At 47.4% G+C, this 25,631-nt stretch overlaps 1 protein-coding gene across 7 annotated transcripts in view; it reads right to left on the reverse strand.

Annotated features, from left to right (window-relative positions):
* The window catches only part of MED27 (mediator complex subunit 27), a 240,810-nt gene that overhangs the window by 170,047 nt on the left and 45,132 nt on the right, over window positions 1–25,631 (reverse strand). For all 7 annotated transcript variants that reach the window (XM_019420766.2, XM_019420764.2, XM_019420762.2 and 4 more), the window contains exon 3: window positions 4,673–4,803. In XM_019420766.2, the coding sequence (XP_019276311.1) occupies window positions 4,673–4,803 (131 nt within the window). The remainder of the gene's footprint in view (window positions 1–4,672; window positions 4,804–25,631) is intronic.

Below are 25,631 nucleotides of genomic sequence, written 5' to 3' on the forward strand. Positions count from 1 at the left end.
TGGTCTCGGCACACTTAGGCCGAGACCGTGGCCTTGTGCAGCCTTACTGCCATCCAGATGCCGACGCAAGCCAATGCAGAAACCCATCGGTCACCGCACTGACGGAGCTCCAGAGGAGGAGGGGTATGGAGCCCAGCACTGGCCCTCCGCTGCTGACACATAAAACCTTTCCTTAGAATCCCGTAAGCCTGTGCGAGAAAGCATCGAGCTCTCTTGGTAAAGTTCAGCCTCCATCCTTTACACCTGGCAGTGGAGAAATTCAGTGAAGTCTGGCCGGGCCCCCCCGAAGCGTGGCTCCCTCTCAGCACCCTGCCCGTGGCCTTCTCGAGCACCTTGGGGTCGTATCCTCGGGACTTGGCACACGTTACCAGGATTCCCTGCTACTTGTTTGTTCCTCTCTTTCTGCTCAGAGCTTCCTGAAAGCCAAAATTCTATCTTCCTCATCTCCAAATCCCCGGCACAGTGCATAGAACTAAACGCATACAGGCCCTGAGAAAATATTTGCTGAGTAAATAAGTGAACGGGGCTTCCTGTGGGCTCAGCCATTCCTCCCTCTGTGCAAGGATTCTCTCCATTGGCAACTGAGGTGTGTTTTAAAATAACGTCCTCAGATCCTTTCCACTCCTTCCTTCAAAAGGGAAAGCCTCGTCCCCTCCCCTCGGACAGGAGACCTAGAAATTCATTCCTAACCAACAGAATGGGGCGGAATGGATGCTGTGCCTTTGAGGCTGGGTCATAAAAAGGATAAAGTCCTCCTGGCTCTCGTTCTCTTAGATGGCTTATTCGGGGACAAGTCACCTGCAGTCATGAGGGTACTCAAGCGTCCTGTGGAGGGCGACTGAGGTCTCTTGTCGACAGCCGGCACCAACGTACCTGCCATGTGAGGGAGCCACCGTGGACAAGACCTTCAAACCTCAGTCCAACCTCCAGATGACTGCATCCCTGCCTACATCTGACTGCAACCTTATGAGAGACTGAGCCAGGACCACCCAGTCCGCCGTTCTCAGACTCCTGATCCACAGAACACGTGAGAGATTATGTTTACTGCTGTCAGACTAACACGTTTTGGGGTGATTTGTTACGCAGCGATAGATAGCTAATGCAGCCAGCCCTGGAAGATTTGGGTGTTGTTTTATAAGGGATTTCCCTAATGACAAAGTCAGTTTATGGTCATGTCGTGCTTATAACAAAAAAAAAAAAAAAAATGTTACAATCAGTAGTGTTCTTCCCAATACAACCATAACGTGTATGATTAATATGCAAATTTTATGTTCTGCAAAATCACACTGATGTCTAACAGCTACGCTCAGTAAGTGTGGAGATGTGATACGGGACATTACAATACAACCCTTTTTGGAGGTTGTTTCTTGTTTTCAAAAATTATATATGCATAGAAGTCGAGAATAATATCCATCAAAACCTTAGCAATAACTTTCTCAGCATGACAGTATTGTTATGTTTTCCTTTTTTTGTAATCTTTGGTTTCTATATATATATATTATTAGTGGCCTATGTTTTCATTTTAAAATATTTTCTAATTCAATTAGTCCAGCAGCTATGTCTCATTGGTATTTCTATTCCTGACTCTAACACAGTAAGTAGCACATAGTAGGCGCTCAATAAAAAGGCACTGAATGTCCTTTAGATATAGATCCTGCCTAGTGGACAGGTCTCTGAAGGGATCCAGGATAACATGAGCCCCAAAAGCTCAATGATGTGAAAAGGCGGCAGTCAATTTTCACAGGAAACAGGCTACTAAGTATAGGAAATCATTCCAACGTTGTATTCTTAGGACACAGTAACCACTGTTCTCTTTGAAACTAAGTATTTTGAGTGATTTATTATAAATTTATAATGACAGTTGTGAACACCTTTTTTTTTTTTTTTTGGCATGAGAACAGAGTCTGTTGATTGCCTCGGTGCTGAAAATAGTTTCTAAGTGTCCTCATAATAGCACGTCACCTGTAAACAGGTTTCAAGCCGATGCAAATTAACAAATGGCGAACAGATGGGTTAAGAGCTGACTTTTGTCAAGAGAGAGTCGGCAACAAACACTTTTTGGCTCCAGTCTTATGGGACCATTAGAAAGTCTTTCACTTCTCGCCAAACATCTTGCCTCAGTAGACAATCCATGTGGGGAAAATGACAAGTTACAAGGCCCATTAGACTACAGAGGACTGAAAGTTGGAGACTGGCAGAATCACCAAATCAACATACAAGAAACAACAGATAATGTTCCTTAAGAACCTTTCTGCCAGGGCGCCTGAGTGGCTCAGTCAGTTGAGCGCCCGACTTCAGCTCAGGTCATGATCTCACAGTCTGTGGGTTCAAGCCCCACGTCGGGTTCTGTGCTGACAGCTCAGAACCTGGAGCCTGCTTCAGATTCTGTGTCTCCCTCTCTCTCTGACCCCCCCCCCTTCATGCTCTGTCTCTCTCTGTCTCAAAAATAAACAAACGTTAAAAAATAAATAAATAAAATTTAGAAAAGAAGCTTTCTGCCAAAGAGGAAAAAACCCTCGGTCTGGCATCCCTGAAAGTCTCTGAGGAACACGCACCTGTGCATGGTTGGTCCCGTTCATCTTATCCTGGAAGCAAACATTAAATTGTGAAGAAAACCCTAAAATCCTAGAAGGGGTGGTGTGAGTGTCCACCGGGGAGGGACAAGACCCCCAGAGGCATCCCCAGTTCTCCACTGGCCTTTCTCCACCAAATGTCTCCTCCTCGGAGAGGCCTTCTCAGACCTCCCCCCCCCCACCTCCTGATCTAAGCAGTCTCCCCCGCTCCCACCCCTTACCACCCTACATCGTCTTTTCTAAGCACCAATCTTAACCAGAAATTATTATGTGAGCTTGTTACTTTGTTTGGGGTGGTTTTTGTTTGGTTTGGCCTTTTCCCCCCAGCAAACAAAAAGCTTCAGGAAGGTGGGACCACATCTGTGTTGCTCATGACTGGGTCCCCACAGCCTAGGACAGTGCCTGGCAGACAGTAGGTATGATAAATATTTGCTCCTCCAAAAGAAAAGAGAAGAGATCTTGTGTAAAGGCAAACAACCGAGTCTTACCTGCAAACACTGCTCAGGGCTGGAAATTTTAAAAAGTCTGGTTGAGCCTTGAACAACCCGGGTTGGAAGTGCCTGAGTCCGCTTACACGCGGCTTTTTCTCCAATACGGTACCGTGAACGTATCTTCTCTTCCTTATGATTTTCTTAATAACATTTCTTTCCTTGAGCTTATTTTATTGTGAGGCTATATAATACGTTTAACATATACAATCAGTGTTCGTCGACTGTTTATGTCATCTGTAGGTTTCCGGTCGGTATCAGGCTATCAGTGGTCAAGCTCTGGGGGAGCCAAAAGTTATATCCAGCTCTTTGCGCCTGTAACGTAACCCCCGCATCGTTCAAGGTCTCAAGTGTAGTTTGTAACTGAGGATGTAACCAAAAGAGGGTACAACAGGAGGGCAGGACAGGCTAGGGAATGTGTCTAGAGTCCAAGCCAAGCCATTTGGGAGTACCGCCTCTCTACGGGGAGCGTGTGCGCTCACAGAAAAGCTATCAGCAAAGACTGGTGTGTTGACGTTTCTTTCTTTCTTTCCTTTTTTTTTTTTTTTTTTTTTTTTTTTTACAGAGAGAGTGTGAGCATGAGGGGGAGAGGGGCAGAGGGCAAGAGAGAGAATCTTAAGCAGGTTCCAGGCTCAACACAGAGCCTGATGCAGGGCTCGAGCCCATGAACAGCGAGATCATGACTTGAGCCGAAATCAAGAGTCAGACGCTCAACCAACGAGCTACCCAGGAGCCCCTGGTGTGTTTGCATTTCTGATTCCACATTGGGTGAGCCTGGCCTTCATCCACTAGGGCTTCTGGCACAAAACAACCCAACCGGGAAACGGATGAATCACCCGTGGCATATTCGAGAGAGCAACAAAAAAGAACAAACAACCTGGATGAATCCAACACACACTGCGTGGAGTGAAAAAGAGATGATAACAAAAGATTATGTGTCGTGTGCCTCCATGTACACAAAGTTCAAGAACAGGTAAACGTAACCGTCCCCAGAAGGTGGAGCAGTGTTAAACTTGGGTAGGGAGGCAGCACGTGTGCCGACTGGGAGCCCGGGGAGGAGCCCTCAAGGGATCCCGGACGTGGTGGCCACGCGGCCCGATGTGGGTGGACACCTGTGTGAAGGCCGAACGTGTTCTCAACCTTACAGTCTCTCTCATCTCTCCTACTAGGAAAAAGAGGGGGTCGTATTTTACTCGCTTAAAAACGGGCAAGTGAGCCCAGCACGACTCTGATCCCAGCTCTCCCAGATTTCTAGGTGGCCTCCAGCTTTCTCAAAACGTGCTCCTCAGCTGTCTCGTCAGCCGTACTTTCGGCTCTGCCAACTTTGGGAACGTGACGGGGAAATAAATAAAAGGCTGTAAGGTATCTTACAATCCCAGGTGGGGGGGGGGGGGGAACCACGCACCAAATATGTCATTTACGAACGGTGTCATAACTGCTTCACTTGAGATCTATACAAGATATGTTACCCGCACGCTCGGTTTCTAATCTCAGCGGAGCCCTTTTTCAAAAGAAGGAACGATCTCACAAAAATAACTTTCCGTGGGCCAAAACCAAGCACCAAGTAGAGCTCACCCAGGACGGAAGGGCTTTCGCAAACCCCTTACTCACTGAGGCGGCAGGACGAGCGTGGTGGGCTGGGCCTTTGGTCTGCGCTTGGCCGATACCCCCATCTGGTTAGCAGAACGTTTCAACGACTGCTGGTTCAAAAGGCCAGACGCCAGGCCCGCGTGGTACTGCAACTGCAGAGAGAAGCGGAACGAAAAGGGGAGAAAAATGACATTTGGTAAAAGGAGGACAAAGGCCGTGAAACTATCGACACTTGATATATCACCCCCCGCCCCCCCCCCCCCCCCCGCCACCTCAGAACATTTCAAATCACCACAAATACAGCTACTAACATTTTGCCTCAAGGAACGTATTTGTGAGGGGACGAGACAAACAGGAAAGGAAACGTGGTCAAGGGTGTTGGGCACAGCATTACATAATGATGCGAAACTGGGAGCGATCTGAGTGGCCATCAACAGCCGGGAACCTGGCTGAGATAACGGAAAGAACTTTACAGCACCATTTTGGTGGTTAGGATACAGGATACACTGTCAACAAAGAGGCATGTAAAAAGGTGGTCTCTTAAATGTTAACGGTATATTCCCAAGTAGTAGAACCCAGGTCACTGTTACCTTCTTCTTTATTTTTTCACTACTATTCATACGTGCTTTCGATAAATGGTTTTCTACAGCCTATGTCATTTTTTATAATAAGATCCTGAGGGATTCCTTAAAGACAAATCAGTTCTCGGAACTCTTGCTAACAATAAAAGCCACGTAACTCGGTGGTCTGCTCGAGTAGACCGGGAGCACAGCGTGGCTTATCACAAACATATACGGAACACAGCACAGGTCGGCCTCAGCCTTCAGAACCGCTGGGCCACTGTTCCCAGTGGCGGAGAGACAAGTGTCAATCCTCAGGATAGGCTCCTGGGTATAGCCCACAGCCCAGTATACAAAGGGGTCCAGGCTCACTGAAGGGAAGTGGATGGAGAAGTTCATTTTACTCTGTATAAACGCAATCGGAACAATTGCTAAGGAGGCAAAACACTCTAAGCGGGCTCTGGAACTGGGCCTGTATCCTTTGCTTTGTTCTGGACAGACCGCTCGGGACACGGCATTTTCCTTCTCTAGGCCTTAATTTTGCTATTGGAAAAGAGAAGAAATGCTGCCTAATTCTAAACCAGACAGGACGTGGAGAAAAACATCCACTTTACTGAGTTACAATTTACATGAAATAAAATGCACACGTTGTAAGCGTACAGCTTGAGCAGTTTAGATCATGTATATACCTGTGAAACTGCCCCCCACCCCCCATCACGGTACAGATAACGTCCTTCACTGCAGAAAGTTCCCTCGTGCCCCAATGTAGTCAGTCTCCCCCCGCCACCCCCAAATCTCACCAGCAGGAGCTTCTGTTTTAAAATACCACTCATCATCCTCCCTCTTTGCCAAGTGAGGCTGATATCCAATCTGACATGTGACAATGATTGCTATCTTCCTTTTCTAATCCCATACTTTTGTGTTTTAGATTGTAAGAGCTGTCATCAATCTCTCTATAATAAAATTATCCTTGAAAGGTATCCCAATTTTGAACAGATGTAAATAAAACATTCAAATGTGAAAATGCCAAGCTAAGAATTTGGATTGAGACCATTTATAACATCCAATATGTTTCTTCCTCCCTTCCCAAATTAAGCAAGGTCTTTCAAACATTTATTTAGAATTAACTAAACATACAAATAGTCATTCACTCTGAAGCTCTGAATCAATGTCTTTTCAAAATGCTCTTCCGAGGCATAGATTTCCTTTGCAGAGTCAGCTACCCTACAGTTCATGGTAATGAAAGTGGTGACCACCATATCAAAGGGGCTGGGCCCTGGATGCAAAGGGTAATAACGTTCAGAAAAATAAATGGCCTCACCTAAAGCCACCGGGCTGCACACAAATAGAGAGTGAAAGAAAAGAAAACCAATTGAAATGATCTGCTTCTTGAAAGTGGCTATAAAAAATGAAGATATCCAGTGACCCAGTAAGACTGAAATGTCTGCGTTTGGAGCATCCATATTGCTTTTTAACAGGCTCTTGATTTACTTGGTCGATTTGCTGTGGGAGCCTCATGGCTGAACAATACAAGACAAAGATATATCGCATTCATAATAAAAATGGAGTTCTTCTCAGGGTGGAAAAGGGGGGGGGGGCATAATTTGGCTCTAACAACTCATCTTGGACCAATGAATTTTGCTCAAATTTGTTTTTCTCCGACAGATTTCTTAAATGGGAAATCAATGGAAGCAAGGGACAGTACAAGTTTGAAAGACAATGTTTCAAAATGTCAGCTACTTGGGTTTCGATCCTCCCCACCAGAATTTGCAATGAGTGCAATATGCATGGGGCTTTATGGAATTAAAGGGAAAGACAGCTTGGCAGGGGTCCCTTCCCGGCTCAAGGAATCGTCTCTCCTTTTGGCTCTCCTTCTTCTCTGTATCTTATTAGGGTCCATGCAAGCTCAGCCATTCCGGCCCTGCTGACTCTTCCAGTGGCAGAGTCCTGCTAACTATGCAGAGTGGCAGCGTGGTTTTGCCCACCTGGCATCATTTTGATCATTTGCTCAAACAAACAAAAAACCCCCAAAACAGCAGAAATGCATGCTCGCTGCTTTCTTTTTAAAGGGTTCCTTTAAACCTTCTGCCATCTTGGGCACTCTTAACATACAGTGCACCTCTAAGAGCACACAGAGACTCCTCTTCCCAAAAAAACAAAACCTGCCCTTCAAAGCTGACTCATAGTGATTAAGCGACATTTGTTAATCATATATACGTATCCCAGTTTCCAGGAACACAGCTCCGACTGGCAAGATCTATAAGGGGCCCATTAAATATTTACCGAACCATCTTTATAATGGGAGAAAAGGTCAAAGTTAATAAAACTGACAGGCAGATTCTGTCCAACTGGATTTATACATTATTTAAGCACCAAACACTCCATTCCATGAAACACAGTTTAGATCTGAAAAGACTCTTGGAAAACATTCACTCAGCCAATGGTTCTAAAACAGCAGAAGGGAGTTCAGAGCGAATCCACAAATTAACATTAAGAACATATCACTCCCCGAAATACTGCCATAAGTTTTCAATTACAGGTTCTGTAATATTTTCTATAAAAATATATTTCAATAAACATACTTTGCTCCAAATGTCTGTGGCATGGAAACAACTCTATTTCAAAAAGCAACTTATCAAAGTTCTAATGTGATTTTCCTGTCCAAGATCGTTTCTCCACTAACGAGCAAGAATAAAATGAAAGAGGGTGAGAAATAAAAGAATCCATTCTTTTTAACTCCCACATCTCATGGCTGTGGGGAATGGGAATGTCTGTGTGGCCAGTATTTATTTACTGGTAAATTGCCACTCTGTGGTTAACAGCTCTTTCAAGGCTTGTTTGAATTTGGAGAACATTTCTCTCAGTTGCAGTTTTGCAGCTACCGTCAACTTCCTGTTTTCCACGACCGACCTCGGACTTTTCGGTAGGTTCTCAACCTAAAGCCCTTTCGAATCAATTATGTCTCCTAATTACCTCTAAACCTGGGGAAATTTCAACAACTCGTAATGAGCTGGGGAGAACACCTCTTGGAATCAGGAAAACTTTGACCTCCTGGATATTTTCCTTAAAGTAACACTGTCTTCTTAGGGATACTGATCAGGCAACAATGCCAAGTGTTGTCAGATAAGGTCCTTGTAAACCCTAACGTGCAGACCAACAGCCTCTGTAATCGGCGTCCCCTTTAAGCATGCGCCACTGGACCCTGCTACTAACAAGAGCTGTGTGATGTCACACACCTCCCTCCCTTCCCTCTCGACAAAACAGGCATCACATCTTCTCCTCTAGCACTGGAGTGTCATTCCTCTGGCTTCCTAAAGCAGTTACCTGGGCATCTGGCTTCACCCTACGGTGGTGAGGCAACGTCCCCCCCAATTTCATGCGTCAAACTCGACAACCCTCTTCTCCCGGAGAGCCTCATTCTTTACAGAACCTGCTTTTAAACAAGTCTACTGACGCCTAAATTCAATTAGCTTGAATATGTTTCAAATCACAAATAACAACACATACGGGGAGGAACTATTATTAAATTGTAGAAACCAGGATTCAAATGCAAAGTTTCTGACTTAAATCTTGGGTTCAGAAAACCAGATGAGCAATGACCTCCTCTGGTTGGCTCTCCACGTGGCTCACTGTCCTCCACATTGTTCTCAATGTTTCTATCTGCTCCAAAACAGATAAAGGGTAAGTTTTGCAATGGACAGAAGTTTGAGGAGAAAACAGAAGCAAAGCCATCACCTCTATCACATTCAATATACTAATTAAGCCCGTGGCATTCAATTAGGCCTAGTACTTAAAGGCTGAAATGTCTGCTGAAACCTCCCTGGGGTCCATGGTGCAGCATCTATCATTCCCAGCATTATCCTACCTATGCCATATGGCCTGAATCCCACTTTAAGAAAACCTGACATTCAAAATTCTCAGAATTTATCAGCCAGGTCAACCAAGGTTGGATTCTCCCCACTGTGAAAATCATGATTTCCTTTTCAAAGATTCACCAAAGGCTTCTTTTGAGGGATGGGGGGGGGAGGGGGTGTAAAAAAAAAAATTTCTCCTAACCTTAGGGCGTAGTTCACGTTATCTTTAAAAATCACTTCATGTATAATTACATGTAAGTTTCTACGACCGCTAGGAAGCCACCCTGGCACTTCGGTAACTAAACCCTTTGGGTAAGGAGTAAGAACTAAGTTAAATTCTGGCTGGCTTAGACAAGGGCCCACAGGAGGAGAGGAAGAGATCAAGAGGCTAGGGAGCCCCCCCATCTCCTCCCCCCAAGCCCTCCAGGCCAGTTTCCCTTCTCTGAGCACTGAGACTGGGCAGCCTGGAAAGGCAGCCTGTGTTATTTCCTGGCCCAGGAGTGAAGCGAAGCTGGCCACCAGGGGAGACATTTCTTGAGGGTGCAAACCTTGGTACTGATTACTCTGTATTCGCAAAGTGTATCCAGGATAGTGCACTGCATACAGGAGAAGCTAATGAATTTGTCAGGTGGTAAGTGGATTAGCAGATTAGAGAAACTGCTATGGCCTGGCCTGGCCTTGTCACTGCAGCCAATCTAGGGAGCAGAATGGTGCCATCAGACAGTCCCCTTAAGGCTGGCCACTGCTCTGCAGGTGCTCACTGCCACGGCAGAGCCACAAGGAACCCCTTCCTTCCTCCTCTACCAACTGCCAAAAGCGGGTGGGGGGGGGTGTATCTAAACTCCTCTTCAGGCTTGAGTTCAGGAAAAGGCATCTTACAGGGACTGTACTCAGATTACTTCAAATCACAGAATTCTAATGTCAGAGAAGGGCCTTGGAGACACCAGCCTCTACTCCCCTCCATCCCCATTGTGCGGGAAAGGAGACTCGGGCTTAGAGAAGTCACTGGCCCAAGGTCACACTGTGCTGAGGGGGAGGTAGGCCAGTCAGGATTCCCCTCCAATGTCTTTTTCCGGTGGCGCTAAGTGCGCTGCAGCTTTCTAACTGGAAGACCTGACATGTGTCCCCTCTGCTTCAGCAGGAGGGCACAGTGACTCTTCCCAGCCCGGGAATGAGACTGTGCTCGGGGAGCCTGGTGTTAGCTAGCATCACTGGGGTCTGCTGGCTGGTTTGCTCCCCTCAGGCCGACCCTTTCACGCACTGACATGCCACGTGGCCTTTCTTCCCTTCGACAGACTCCAGTCATGTCTCAAGTGGGGAGTTGGGGGAAGTGCTAAATTCTACCATTTTAAGGTTTTAGTATCATTCATGGCTAAAACCTTGGAGAAAAGAAATCAAGAAACCTCAGTATTGTCCAAAAATCTAGATTCTACCCTCGGCAATAACACATTTAACCTTCCTGGCATCTCTGCTATCCTTCTGTGATGGGGCAATTGTGCTACGGCCTAATAGATTTTTATACGTTCTCTTACTGTCCAGGAGAATCCACACGGATCATCTGTTTTAACCTGGGGATTCTCTTTGAGAAGGTGTGTAACACATCGTGACGGCAATAAGCAGGGATACTAGCCATGCAGTGTCACTTCCCCTGCAGATCACTGGCCAGAACAGCCAGCACTGGTTGGCATGAGTATGTTGAAAGTCCTTCCAGGACACGAGAGAACACGCCAAAGCTCACGGCCCTGACCTCAGGACACAGAACGCGTGGGTCAAGTTACACCCCACACTGCTGGAATGCGCGTTATGTGGCAGGGTGCGGCAGGGGCTAATCTGAGATTCTCAGCCTGCACCCATTTCCCCTCAAGCATTAAACGAGAACCAATATTTGTGCAACACCAGGCACACTTCGCTGCTACTTTGAGTTGCAAGACCTTTGCCCCTCATTATTGCAATATATTTTGTTTCCAGCTAATGAGAAAAAAAACATGTATTACGATAATGCTCTGATTCTTCTTTTGAACATAACTCTAAGGAGAGAAACAAGCAAGCCTGACTGTTATTATCTGCGCCAAGGAAAACAGCGACAGAAAAATACTATAAATCTAATTGTTTTGCTTGGGGTTTTATCTAAATATTAGATAATGGTATTAGCTTCTTTCCTCCTTTTATCTCCTAACGCTTCTTTCAAATAGCCAATATTAAAAAAAAAAAAAGAAAGAAAGAAAGAAAGAAAAGAAAAGAAAAGGAAACAACCTTAGATTTGAACGTTTATGGGTAAATGATCTTTTTACTTGGTCAAAACAGCATCAATAAACCATAAGAAGGAAGCCTCCAATTTATTTGCCTATTTGTTCCCCACTGGGAAGCTGGGTTTCAGGCCTTTCAATTACCAGGACGGCAGGACCCGAGTCAGAGCTGTGCTCGGGCCCGACTGTGGCATCATTTACATGCTAAATGCCATGTGGGTTGCGTTTTTCCTGCACACCAACCCTCAAATGTCCAAACTTCACAAACTGTCAAAGAAGCAGATAAAGAGGACGAGGAGCAGGCTTTTACTTTCCGAAACCTCTGTAATGTTCAGGGCCGTCTACGATGGCCTCTAGTTCATCCCAGAACTCACACGTTTATTAATAGGCCTTTCTCCACAACTTCTCCTGTTTACACTACAGCTGTATGCGCGTTATCACACTTCAGAGATGCCAATCAGCTGGAAGAGATCTCACTCATCCATCTGAGCAGACTCACCAACGAAGCAAACAGTCAACGTGGCTAAAAATGGAGGAAACCGCCACCGTGGGGACTACGGGTAAAGGAAGAGAGTAAAAAGACAAAAGAAAGCAACGAAGGAAAGACAACAGGCAAGGGTACACCAGGATCTGCGTTTCTCTGTCTCTGTTACTTACTCCCCTCAAACCTCAGACCAGGCCCTCAACCTACCCAGCCAGGGTAGTCCTAGAGAGCAACATACAGGGTCATAAAGGAAGATCATCACTTAAAATGCAGACAGAAACATAATTCAGATTAAGGCAAAATGTGACAAGGTCCCAACGAGAGAATCCTAACAGATTATAAAAGCACGGTGACAATGAGAGGACATTCCTGTTCCCTGTGATCCTGTTAGAGGAAAACGTCCGTGGCAGAAGGGTCATCACGTCCTTGTCTCCAACGAAGCTTGAACCAGCCCAGAACAATTACCCCTTTACACACTATATACTCAACAAAAACAGAACGTGTGCCTGACTTCCTCTGTTATGACCAAAGAAAGGAGGTGGAGGGAAGAATGGCACATCCCAGAATTCTATGCTTCCACCAGAAATGCTGAACACTCATCTCTAAATGCACACAAAAGGCCTACAACGAAAGTCCAAAAAAGGAGGCTAGGCTTATGTCTAAGGCCCCTTCTAACATTAAAATTCTAGGATGTTATAAATATTTCTCTTAAGAAAATGCAGTTCTGAACCTGACTTCCGAACATAAAAATCAACGTTGGTGAAATTTAAATATACTTATGAAGTGCAAACATCTTCCTGGTCACTAAAAGTCTCCGACCGAGGCAGTTATACTGAGGGGTGCGGAAGAGGCTCTCCATGGTGTCCACCTCCCGGTGTGAGCAGAAACCAAGAGCACTGGGGGCCTGATGGGCGCGGGACGCTTACGGACATACCAAAATACCTTGTTTGCTACTCTTCCCAAACACTCATAGGGGAGGCATGGGGGAACAGCTGAATATTCCCGTACAACGCATCTATCCCGGGGTATTTCTTTACCTTGCCCCTCCCCTAAAAGGTTGGATGGGGGAGATCAACTGAGAAATGAATAAAATGAAAACCACTGGACCCTTGTGTACCCCAAATCTAGACTGTGAATGCCAAGTCTTCATCATCTGCCCAGTTATCACTAAATAGATTTCAGTCAAGAAACCAGTAAAGATGATTTCTTTCAATGATCATCACAATAAACATGAAATTTTGATTAGAGTATTATCAGCTTCTCTTCTGGGCAATAAAAGTGATTCCAATGCACCTTCCAGTTCACTCAGGTTTAGTTGGAGCTTCACTCTACCATCTGCCAGCGTGAACAAGTGCTCATTTCAGCTCCCAGCACCAAGTTCCTTTCCATCACACGCGGCCCCCATCAGCTTCTCCCACTTCCTTCCAGAAGCCGACTGTCAGCCGGGGAGGCAACAGGCTGTCAGTCAGGCATCTGGTCTGACCTCCCTCCACCCCTGGCTTACTTGGGAAAGGAAGTAGGAAGAGGTGGGGAAGAAGGAAAGGTAGTGCAGAGAAAACTAGGAAGGAGAAGGGGAAACAGGGAGCCATGGGATCGTGGACTTTAAGATCCAGAACTACAATGTCCGACAAAGTGAAAAGAGCAGGAGGAGAGGGGCCCCTGGGTGGCTCAGTCGGTTAAGCGTCCAACTCTTGGTTTCGGCTAAGATCATGATCTTGCACAGTTCATGAGTTCAAGCCCTGCATCGGGCTCTGTGCTGACAGTGCGCAGCCTGCTTGGGATCCTCTCTTTCCCTCTCTCTCTCTCTCTCTCTCTCTCTCTCTGTCCCTCCCCTGTTCACACACATGCACATGCTCTATAAATAAATAAATAAATAAGCAAGATTTTAAAAAAAAGAGAGAGAGCAGGAGTGGAGAAGGTGGAGAACAGCTATAGGAATTAGATAGGATATACGCAAAAGCCTTAAACACAGTGCCCAGCATGCCGTGGACAAAGACAGAGCTGATCTTGTGATGACCAGATGTGACTACACCCAGAAATTCACCTCTTCCAACAATGCCAGAATGACTGAATTTTCACAAAACTGATCAGAACCCATGTTTTAATCAAAAACTGTTTCCCTACACACGTCAGATCATAAAACGGTAATGGTAATGGAAAAGAGAACAATGCACCCTACAGGCTGTTCTGAATGAGTAGCTACATTGAGAAGGAACCCCAACTCAATTCTTGTACAATTCAGGAGAATCCATCACACTGGTCATGGCTCTCGGCTGACTCAGAATAAAACCCTCAATAAAATCGAGGACAACTGCGTAAGGCCTGTGGAAACACTGTAAGAGAAAGAAAAGAAAGGAAAGAAAGGAAAGAAAGGAAAGAAAGGAAAGAAAGAAAGAAAGAAAGAAAGAAAGAAAGAAAGAAAGAAAAAAAGAAAGAAAGAAAGAAAGAAAGAGAAAAGCAATACAGAGGATTAGCAGGGAGACTCCTACTAACACAGTGTGGAAATTGTTCTTTTTAATCTACACACAACCTAAATGCCCAGTCACCCTTGATGCCTTAAACACTCGAGTTACAGAGTATTTCTGACGCAAGCCACAAAGTATTCAGGACTGGAAGATCAAAGTCTCTCTCCAGACTCCCAGGCCTTGTTTTCTTCTTACAGGACTGTTGAAGGTTTTCTCTTGGTTTAAGTTCTGGCTGTGACCGTCTACAAGTCCATAAAAGTATGAGAAGTATAAAACAAAAGCAAAACAGATGTTAGCCTAAGTGTTAGGATTTTCCTGTGGTAAATATAGGGCTAGGGTTTCTTTTATTTTGGAATAAAAAAAAAAAAAAAACCCAAAATCATACCTAGTAACAGAGGGTATGTTTTTGGTTTAAAATGAACAACAGGTCAGAGTGAGTTTTCTACTGATCAACGTGACCCAGGCATGATTTCTACTACTGTTGATCTAATGGAGAATGTAGGCTTGTGGTCAACTGTCTGGATGTAAGTCACAGGCCCTGTGTGACCGTGAGTGAGTTATTCAACTTCCCGGAGCCCCTCATCTTTCTCTTCTATGACTAGGGTAGGAAGGCTACTCAATACTGCTTGGTTACTCTAGAAGCAATCTGGGGTTTCCCTAAGCAAAACCACACTCGGGGGCTTGAAGTTAGTGAGGGGTTAGGTCCATGAAAGTGCTGAGCAAAATGACTGGCATAAAATACACACTCCATAGAGGTTAACTGTGAGTATGAGCAACAGGCTGAGGTTGTTGAGCCATTAACAATTAGACCAAGTATCAAGGGTGACTGGGCCAGTAACCGGAAGGCCTTGTTTCCGACAAAAAAAACCTTAGAGGAGATGGACCAGCAAAACACAGGCCTATTTCTGGGTGGATCTGAGGAGGGGGAGGATACGGGGACGGCTGGACCACAAGAGAGCGGAGCCCCTGCTTTGATTTGCAAGTTACTTCCTCTCGCGATGTTTGAAGCCCTACTCAAACTTTCCAAATTCTGCAGTGCAGAACAAACCCGGCAACCAAACTAGGGATCAGCAGCACACAGCTGGGAATGTCCAAGGAGGAATGTTAACAGCACATCTATCACCAACCACATCCATCCAGAAGATCTCAGACGTGGGAAGTAGCTTTTGGCACCTGGGGTAGGAAACGAAGACCAGGAAACTGGCACCACATCCAATGTTTCGTTTTCATCCACAATAAATAGGCTGCCTTTCCTCTAAGTACCTGGCACAGGAGGCTAGAAGAGTCGCAGCTTGTTTAAGCCAGCCTAGAAGACGTTCTAAAACCTCTTTTATAGGGCTGATCAGTACGGTATTTTTGTGTGTGTGTCTGTCTTTAATCTGTTTCTGAACTGGATGCCCCAAGACATCCAGAGCTGTCTCATCATTTTATAAGCCCCACAGGCCTAGCACAGGCACCTACATAGGTGTTCAATAAATATTGGCTGAGAACAAGATGGCCTGAAAGATGCAGAGGACAGTGCCAGACACGGATGGATATACAAAAAAAAAAAAAAGTTCTCTGCTTTTAGAAGGTCAAGATCTGCCTAGAATGTAAGCTCCACGAGAGCAGATAAGAGCTCTACAGAGCTCCCCAGCCTTCACTGCTATACCCCCGGTGTCTAGAACATCACCTGGCACCCTAATAAAAAAATAATAGTAGCCAATGTGTATATAGGACTCACTGTGAACTGTTATTCTAATTCCTGTAATTGAATTAATCTGTACAACCACTCTAAGAGGTAGGTACCATGACCTCTATCTTACAGATGAGGAAACTGGAGCACAGATGGCAAGTGGCTTGCCCAAGATCACAGGACCGGTAAGAGGCAGGGTCAGGAGCGGCATCTAGACAGCCTGGCTCCGGGGTTCCTGCTCTGTACCCGCTACGCTATTTGGCCTCTCCGGAATTTCACGTGTTCCCAAGGAGTATTTTTTTAAACAAATGAATGCATAACTAGCATGACAAGAGATCTGAACTAAATGTCAAAGATTGGTAGGAATTTGGGATTCTGAATCCCGCACGAGGTCTCCTCCACAAGGAGGGGAAGGCGATGGGAGTTCTCCCGCCCCCCACCCCCACCCCATTCCCATTCCCCAGCTCGGCCTTTTCAGGCTGCGACGAGCAATCCTACTCAGTTCCTAACGGTTTGCTGTGCGGCTGGCTCCACGGGAAGCGGGGAAAACTGGAGACGTGTCCACAGCCAGGCCTCTCGGGAAGCCGGAGCACAGCTTAACCACTGTTCAGGGGAAAGCTCCGAGAGTTTCCAGCCACGCTCCCCGCCACCGCTGCCCGTGCCTTCTGACCTCCTGTCCTGTCCTGTCCACGGCAGACCCCCTGCCGCCCTCCTCCCGTCCCCTCCCGGGCCTTGCCTGCCGCCGTGTGGGTGTGTGAGCGTGCGAGTGTGTGAGCGCACGCGCGTGCACACCTTTTCACCCACCCGGTGCCTGCTGGTGTCTCGCACAGGAGAAACAGAGGATGGGACGGGGATCTGCCAGGACAGAGCATCACTTTTTCCCACAATACAAAAGTGTACAGAAAAGCCCTTAACGTCGAAAGCTTTCTCCTCAATGTAAGCACCAAAACGCCTTTGACAGCAAAAACCGACACGAACTGATGTGAGTCTATTTAAATCTTAATTTATCTCACTTAGTGTGTGACTAGTCTAACATTTTGCTACACAATGTTTGATTGCAGGGAGCTGCCCCAGACCCTGCTGGAGAAACATGGTATGTGCTGTATGAACCACAGTACCTTTCTGTAATCCAAAATACTCTAAATCCAAAACACATTCAGATCCCCAAAACTCTGGAACAGGAGCTGTGAACCCGGGCCATGCGGTGGAGAGCGGGGTCCGAGGGAACAGCGCCCACGCCAGCCTGCATCTCAGAAACAGCTGGTGGCCTTTGACTCGGGCACCCATCCCTGGTCCTAGTGGCTGCAGCCAGTCTGGAGAGTCGCAGGGCCCAGGGCATGAGAGCCCACCTCTCTGGAACCCACTGCTCCACCCCACGACGCTGCCCCCTCCCCGTCCCCACCCCCCTGCCACTCTGACCAGCTTCCTTTACGAGAACACCCACGCTCACTCCTGTCGTAGGGCCCCCTTCACTAGCTGCCCCCTCTGCCTGGAATACTCTACCCTGATCTCCGCACGCCTGCCCGACTTCTCCTCATGCAGGTCTCAGCCTGCACTTCACCTTCCCCGAGAGCTCTCTCTGGCCGCCCAAACTACAGGAGCTTCTAGGTACTCGCTCGCACATCATGGTGCTTCGTCGTAGTCAAAGCAGTAGACCCAACTAGGTGTTTTATAGGAACTGTTTGTTTCTTTGTTTAGTGTGTATTTCCCGGACCTCACCACCCCCCTGCCCCCATCCCACACTAGAATCCAATATGCTCCATCAGGACAGAGACCTTGGCCATCCTAGTCACTCTAGAGCTTCAACACCTAGAACTATAGCAGTGTAAATAGTTGTAAAGAAATACTTGCTGAATGAATGAATAAATAAGAGAACACTCAGACGATGCCTGCAGGCACTGCAGGAACTGTGCACAGCCAGACCCACACGCCCTGCCCAAGCAAATTAAAAATCCATATTACTCCCCAATGGTATGGATTTTCCACATCTACTGTGGACTCTGTTCGGTAGACTATGGGGGAGGGGTGGGACTGGGGGTTCTCAGCAGAGACTGGCACAAGCAAAGGTATCACCTGCAGAGCGCTTGCCAAAAACACAGATCGCAGGCTCCCTCATCAAATCTGCCGGATCCGAGTCTCCGCGGAGGAACCCTGACATCAGCACTGGAAGACGCACACTCTGAACACAACCTGAGCGCAGTCTCCGAAGTACTTGTGACTCGCTGACTGAGTCAAGAAGTCGCCTCTGCATGGGACCCAGCAGGAACATGCTAGAAGGAAAGCTCAGACCCGCCACAGCCGGCCAACAGAAGCACGCAGGCCTCGTTGGCCGGCCGCACAGGCTCGGGGTTACAACAGGGATGTAGGAAGCTCCCAACATGCGAGAGGCTCCCGTCTTCCCAGCTCCTGTGGAAAACCTGGCTGTGTGATGCACATGCGGTTGAGCGGTGGGAGGAGCAGCACGGGGACAAACAGCAGACCCCGAGAGGGCTTCAGAATTCGGCACCTACACTGGCACAGCTAAGCCCGATTGAGCGAATACAGGACGTGCACTCTGGGAGTCTTCAAATAGTTAAATTTTCAATCTTTATAAAAAAGAAAATCCATCAGATTTGATTGATAAGTGTACTTTTTAAAACTAAGAGTAAAAAAGTGAAGATTGGCAACATTTTTCGCCACATAATTTGCTTTCTTTGCCTTTTTCCACAGCACTGCACATAAATCAAAGAAATGTTAAAGAGGCCCATATATCACCAACTGGCATTTCAAAACTATTTACCAAGTCTTTAACGGACACAGGCCAGACTATGGAAAACCATGACCGGGGAGGCAGAAATTAAAGGGAGAAAATTAACTCAAACACTGACAGAGAGTTAATTAAGTTTACAAATAACTCTCCAATGAGCAAGTTATGATATTTAATAAGAACGGGGTTACAAAACTTGGAGGAGGGTGGGAGGGAAGACAAGCCAACAGAGTTTTCCAAACAAGGATAATGTATATTTGAACAAGCTGCCTTTCTATGATTAAGCACAGAAATCTGGGAACGAGGCAGGGGAAATGATGTTTTAATAAGGTATGAAATGGGCCTGTGAGCTGCACTTTGCATTTACTCTCGCAAAAGAAAAAAGAGAAAAAGAAGGGGAGCATTGGTCCCAGCGTCGCAGATCAAGGGATGCGGGCTACCGTGTATGAACTGCAGCGGAAGGTGGCACGGGTCCAGAAAGGCAGATTTCAGGGGGCTGCGTTTCCCACACAGAAGACACAAGGATCCCCCAAAAGCAGAGAGCACGTAAATCGGTGGCCAAGGGCCCGGTTTTCAAGGACAGGGAGAGACGTGAAAGGCTTTACCTGGCTGCCTTCGTCAGCTCTGGTTGCTCCAACAAAATACTCTAGACCACACGGCTTAACCAACAGACCTTTATCTCTCACACTTCTGGAAGCTGGGAAGTCCAAGATCCAGGGGCCGACCGATCCTCCGGTGAGGGCTCTTTTTGGCTTGCACGTGGCCGCCATCTTGCTGTGTGCTGCACGACGTGCTCTTTGCAGGTCCGCAGAGAGAAACAGCACTGGGCTCTCTTCCCTCTTACAAGGATGCTCCTCTTATTACGGGAGCTCCAGCCTCGTGGCCTCGGCTAACCTAATCACCTCCCAAAGACCCCCACCTCCTAATACAATCAACACGGGGTCAGGACTTCAATGTACGAATTTTCAGGGGACACACTCGGTCTGTAACGCCGTGCGTTTGTTCCAGACGGCCAGCCACTGGCCAGTGCCCTGAGAAGCAGGGTGTCTGCCCTGGCTCCAGAGCCACCCTCTGTGCAGGGACAGCGTCACGGCACTGCCTCACCGGAGGACTGGCTGCCTGGCTCTCCCGTCCCCCCATCTGCTAATTCTAAGGGAGTGGCTGCTTCTTTGAAAAGTTCAGCTTTTAACACTGCTGTCTCCCACCAGGTTCCCTTGCCCTCAACTACACACTCCAGAAAAGCTAACTGCTAACAGCCATAATAACAAGAGAGCTCCACTGAGAAAGAGGTTTCAAAGCCGGCTTGTACGTAAAGGAGGGAAAAAAGGTCAGTCTTTTCTTCTCAAGAACTCGGCATTTTATCATCTCTCCCGCCTGCTACATAATGAAATAGTAGCATCAGACAGATCTTCTTAGAAAGCGTACCGGGGACCGAGAGACACATTACTCCATCTCGAATCAGCAACGTGCAAATGTCTGCACGTGTTTCTCAGAACCATGCAGTGAAAAGGAGGCCTTCATGGGGAATATAAACCCATTGCATCAAAATGTGCTTTTTGGAACACAAAGTTAAGATGTTATAAAAGTAAAGCAAAATACGTATCTAAAACAGGAGCCGGAGGTCTTCATGGTGAACACGGCAGAATGAAGTCACGTTCACCCCCACTCCCTCCCCAAACCACTAAAATGACAGCAAAGGGACAAACACTGGGTGTCGGCCCATGAGGACACAGCGAGCAGGGAGGAGACAGGAGCAGAAAGAGAGGCTGGCCCCATTTCAGAAGACGGGAAGCAGCAGCGGGCCAGCACCACCTCCACAGAGAGGATGCGGAAAACTCAACCTGCACGTGGCGGGGGTAGCGAGAGGGTAGAGATCAGCAAAGAGCGAGCTCGGCTGGACTGCAGAATCCTCAAAGACCGAGAAAGTGGGGGCACCTGGTACGCTGGAGGGCCCGGGTGGGGTGGGGATAAAAGCAGGTGGACTGCGGCACCCGGGTGGCTCAGTCGGTGGAGTGTCCTACTTCGGCTCACATCACGATCTCACGGTTCGTGGGTTCGAGCCCCGCATCGGGCTCTGTGCTGATGGCTCGGAGCCTGGAGCCTGCTTTGGATTCTGTGTCTCCCTCTCTCTCTGCCCCTCCCCCGCTCACGCCCCGTCTCCCTCTGTCTCAAAAATAAATATTCAAGGGGGAAAAAAAAAAAAGCAGATGGACTGGTTACGTCTCTTCTAAACACCCAAATGGCTGCTCCTATCAGAAGTCGGGAGGGGTCCTCTCTGGAGGGGCTCAGGGCTCAGGGCCGGCTGAAAACAGGGGGACACATCTACACTCTGAATGGCAAGGCAGCCCCCCACCCCAAGCCTTCCCAAAAAGGAATGACAACCACAGTATACTACGTGGCTCGGCTGTAAGCAACATCTCACAGTCCTGACAATATAAAAACTGAGTTATCGGTTAAAGCAAATTGACGGAAAGAAGGTGGGATAGGAGAGCCAGGTCAAATCCTTATCTTCCATCGTGGGCTCAACGGACAATATCTAAAATAGCAGTCTGAGCAAGTGACTTTGAAAAATGTGGGCAACCATCCAAAGAAACAGCCACAAGACTTGAGGAGAAGAGTTCCCTCGGGGGAACAGCATGTGGAACAGTCAGGCAAGGGACTAACGCTGGGCTTACAAATCTTACAGGATTCCTTATTCGCCCCTTTGTGTTCCTTTGATGAACACAGAATTATACTGGGGGGAAAAAAACCTGAGCCTCCAAGGTACGCAGGTCCTGAGAGTGCGAACCCCTGCACGCTACAAAACGTGTGTCGTAGCCTGGGGACTATTAGTTTCCTATAGTAACACTTAATTTTATTACAAGTTTTACCGCCACAGTTAAAGGTTTTTACAATAGCAGATGCCTTCCCTCCCACACGTCAATTAATCTGCAAATTCGCTCAGGTTGTAGAAATAATGAGGCGTGGATAGCTTTTGCCACCGGTGAGCACTGCCATCAGGAGGTGGACGGGTGGGCGAGGCGCTGATCCAGGGCCGCGTGCCAAAGTCGCCTGCGTGACCCGAGAACCGCACTGCCATCAGCCCCCAGGGCCCGAACGACCCAGCCCTGGCTTCAAATCAGGACCAAGAGCGTGGCAACCACCTTGAAAACTGGAAAACAATGGAAAAATTCTCGAGATGCGCGGGGGCGTGAGAGACTGTCTATGCCTCATGAAACAAAATCATGGCTCCGAGGCTCCTTTTTATAGGTTCTCATTCGGTGTTTACCAAGAAAGTAAACTTTCTGAAAAGAAAGGATGTGGCAACTCCGAACTCAACTTTGGACTGTAATTTGGCAAAGCCACCTATCGAGCCCACACATTTGATTTTTTTTCTTCTTTCTGAAAGAGCTGAACCGAAGTAACCAATGTTGTTTCAAAACACAGGGGTTGAAAATAGTTACGCCGCTTCCGGCTCTGCCAAAGAACTGTCTCTCCTCTTCTTTTCACTTAAATCCGTTTGTTTTTTTTTTTAATGACCTAAAGGATAAGACGAACGAGAAGACACTTTTTCATTTTCACCTATGCAAATAACATTTTGTACAGAACAAGCTATGAGCTGCAGATCTGAGCTACTTGGGGAGCTGAGAGGTCTCGGGAGGCAGGGCAAATCTGGGGGGGGGGGGGGGGAGGAGGGAGGGTCCCGACCCCCACCGCTGCACTCAGTTCTCCTGGTTCCACTTGCTCTCGGAAATGGCTCTTTTCCACCCAAGCCTCTCTTGCCCCCTGTCCCTAAGCCTTGCAGTGAGGCCAGTCTCCCAGCGGGCACAACCTGGCATCGCACCCCACGCTGAGCCTTCTTTCTAGTCTGTGATAAATTGTCTAAGTGTGAATAAGCATTTCAAAAGGCTTCCTGCTTTGAGATTTCGCCTTCCCAGCAAATGAAAATAGGCGTCTACAGCAGCCTGACAGGTAGCAACAACACATTTTCTTCCTCGCAACTGGTCTGGACTAGAAGTAAACCATTGCTCAAATATTCCTCGTTCCCCACCCCGCCAAAAGCAGCAGTCTCCTGCATGGTGTCTGTCTCTCTGAACATGTCACTCTCTTAAGAATGCCCGTCATAGCCTCTGGATTTTGAGGACAATAATTTTCTTTACACGCCTATGAAAGCAATCCAAAGTTCCCCTGACATTTTCTGACCCGCCATTGTCTGTAAAGGGCACAGGTTAACAATGTTTAAGAAAAGATCACATACAATATATATAAATCATGAAGATTCCCGGGACGATGTTTGGTCCGGGGCTTCAGATTCAATACCGTATTACCAAGAAACGAAACCACTTTCCTTTTCACTTGTGGACCTGGGCTCAAAAATCACCATTAAAATGCCAACAAAGGCATTTTTGGATCTACAATCATTTGACATTTTTTCTAAGAAAATTTAAATTTGCAAAACTTTGGTAAATTTAGAGTCTTATGAAGTGCCACCCACCTCCCCTTCCACTCCCCTAAAAAGGGCAAGAAAATTCATCATCAAAGGTTACCCTCCATGGAATGTCATCAGAGTGTGGCATTTCAGCACATGCATTTGTGTATATAAATCTCCAACTGTTCTGAGATCTCTGCCGTCACTGGCATAACCATGAGTTAATAATGGAACGGCGGCCTTCCTGAGCTCCTCTTTGTTTTCTCTTTCTGTCAGTGGAACTTAGATCCTTCGCGTTCTGCCCAATTCTCTTGATCCTGTCTGGCAGAAAAGTAAGGGGAAGACACCTTCCTTCCTTCCCCACCGACCTCCCTCCGCACTCAGGAATCCAAGGGCGTTTGTAACTTGGTGATTAAAAATACACTATTTTTACTTCAAAAGTTCAACCGTAACACATTCCCTTCTTTAAAAATTTTATAACATCTATACTTTCAATTTGAGATTTTTCATTCATGCCAGGTGAGCCTCTTATGTTCTATATTAAATGCGAGGCATGTGCGATCAGCACCATTAATAATATAACAGTGCCAATCTCAGAAGCAGCAACACAGCACCAATCCACAGCCTTGCATGAGTAGATGTGGAACCATGAGTACCACTGCAACCTTTATTAAATATATGGGAATAAGGAATGTGGCTTGCTGCTCCGCCCCTCCCTAGCTCAAGAATCAGGAGGAATTTTTCCCTTCTTCCCCAAAGGCATATCATTAGGACTCATAAATATAAAGATCTGAAACAGAAAACAAGTGATTACCTTTATTAGATTAAAGCGAGAAAGGGAATGTGAGTTTAAAAGTATTCGTGGACAAAACAAGATTATAAATTCATCAAAATGTACCAGACGCAAGGATTCAAGGTCACCAAAGGCGTCTACTCTGATTATAACGGAAAAGCAAACTCCGGTTCTCACTTCTCCAAGAACCGGTTTCCTAACAAGGCCTGCCCTTCGTTCTGATGCCATCACGGAGCTCTGTCCAAGGATGCAACCTGAGAAATGTTCTCTAGAAACGTCTGCAGAAGAATCACAAGGTACGCCTCACTGCCAGGTCCGAAACAGGGCTAAAAATGAGCAGGGGCTGAGAAATGAATCTCCAAATGACAGCTTGGGTCCTTGCCATGTCACCATAAAGACACTCGGCGGCACCCTCCTCGTCTCCGCAATCTCACGTGCTAGTTCACTCGGGGACGGCTGGTTCCTCCTTCCGCACGCAGCGGGTTCGGCGAGAGGACCTAACGAGGCACTGACCGTGGCCATCACCCTACACTCCTGTCTGGCTCCGAGCACAGGTCAACAGAGAGAGGCCCAAGGGAGGGGGACGTGACATATAGGTGTTGGTTACAGACCGTCAACTCGCCGACTGTAAAAAGGGGGGGACGGTTTGTGTGGAGTCTTCAGCTCTGAAAACGACCTGTGCAGGTGGCCAAGCTCCTTCACAGCATCGTAAACCCGCCGGAGCACACGCACGCACATACACAGACATACACACCCACCTCGAGCGGGCGGTATGTCAACAGAAAACACGAACCAAGGCCCCGAGTCTAAGGAATTCCTAAAACAGTACGAACAGCCTCTAGAGGCCTGCTGGGTGCCAGGTACCTAGTCCTCACCGCACGGTGAAGGTGAAACGCAACCCGCCTCACCCGTGAGGAAAGAAGCTTAGAGAAGTGAAGTCGCCCGCCCGGTCACACGGCTGATCCCAGATCCAGATGAACCCACGCTGCAAGTTTCGTTACTAAGCTGTGCCGCCTCACAAACGGAATTTCATTTACTCAGTTATGAGTGGTAATAATAAGGAAGAATAAACCCGTCCTGTGGATCTAACACGCCTGGCACTGCTCTCCATACAATATTGGGAAGAGAGAAACGAACAAAGCGGAAACTCCCACCCTCGTGCAGAGTACATTCCGGAGGGGATGGGAAAGATACTGAACAAAAGGCATTAAGTAAAGCATGCAAGATGATGTAAGTGATAATAAGAAGTACAGAGAGGGGGGCCTGGGTGGCTCAGTCGGCTGAGCGTCTGACTTCGGCTCAGGTCATGATCTCGCGGTTCATGAGTTCGAGCCCCGCGTCGGGCTCCGTGCTGACAGCTCGGAGCCCAGAGCCTGCTTCCGATTCTGTGTCTCCCTCTCTCTCTGCCCCTCCCCTGCTCATGCTCTGTCTCTGTCTCAAAAATAAATAAAAACATTAAAAAAATTTTTTTAATAAAAAAGAAGAAGTACAGAGAGAAACAGCGGGGGGCAGCAGATGGGGGTGGGGGAGCAGTGAGAGGGCTGCCAACATTACACGGGGTGGGCAAGGGACGGCTCTCAGAGAAGGTGCCCCCTGAGCCAAGACTTGGAGGAAGCAACACATCTTTGAGGCAACCAAGGAAACTTCTGACAGGAGATGCGACCGCAGTCGGTCTCACACACCTCAACAGAGTGGGGGGGGCCTCCGCCCCTGACAGCCGCGTGGGACCCACGCTTCCCTTCCTGCGGC

The sequence above is a fragment of the Panthera pardus genome, unplaced genomic scaffold (assembly GCF_024362965.1).
Source record: "Panthera pardus isolate Hobbes unplaced genomic scaffold, ASM2436296v1 HiC_scaffold_20, whole genome shotgun sequence".
In the NCBI taxonomy this organism is placed as follows: domain Eukaryota; kingdom Metazoa; phylum Chordata; class Mammalia; order Carnivora; family Felidae; genus Panthera; species Panthera pardus.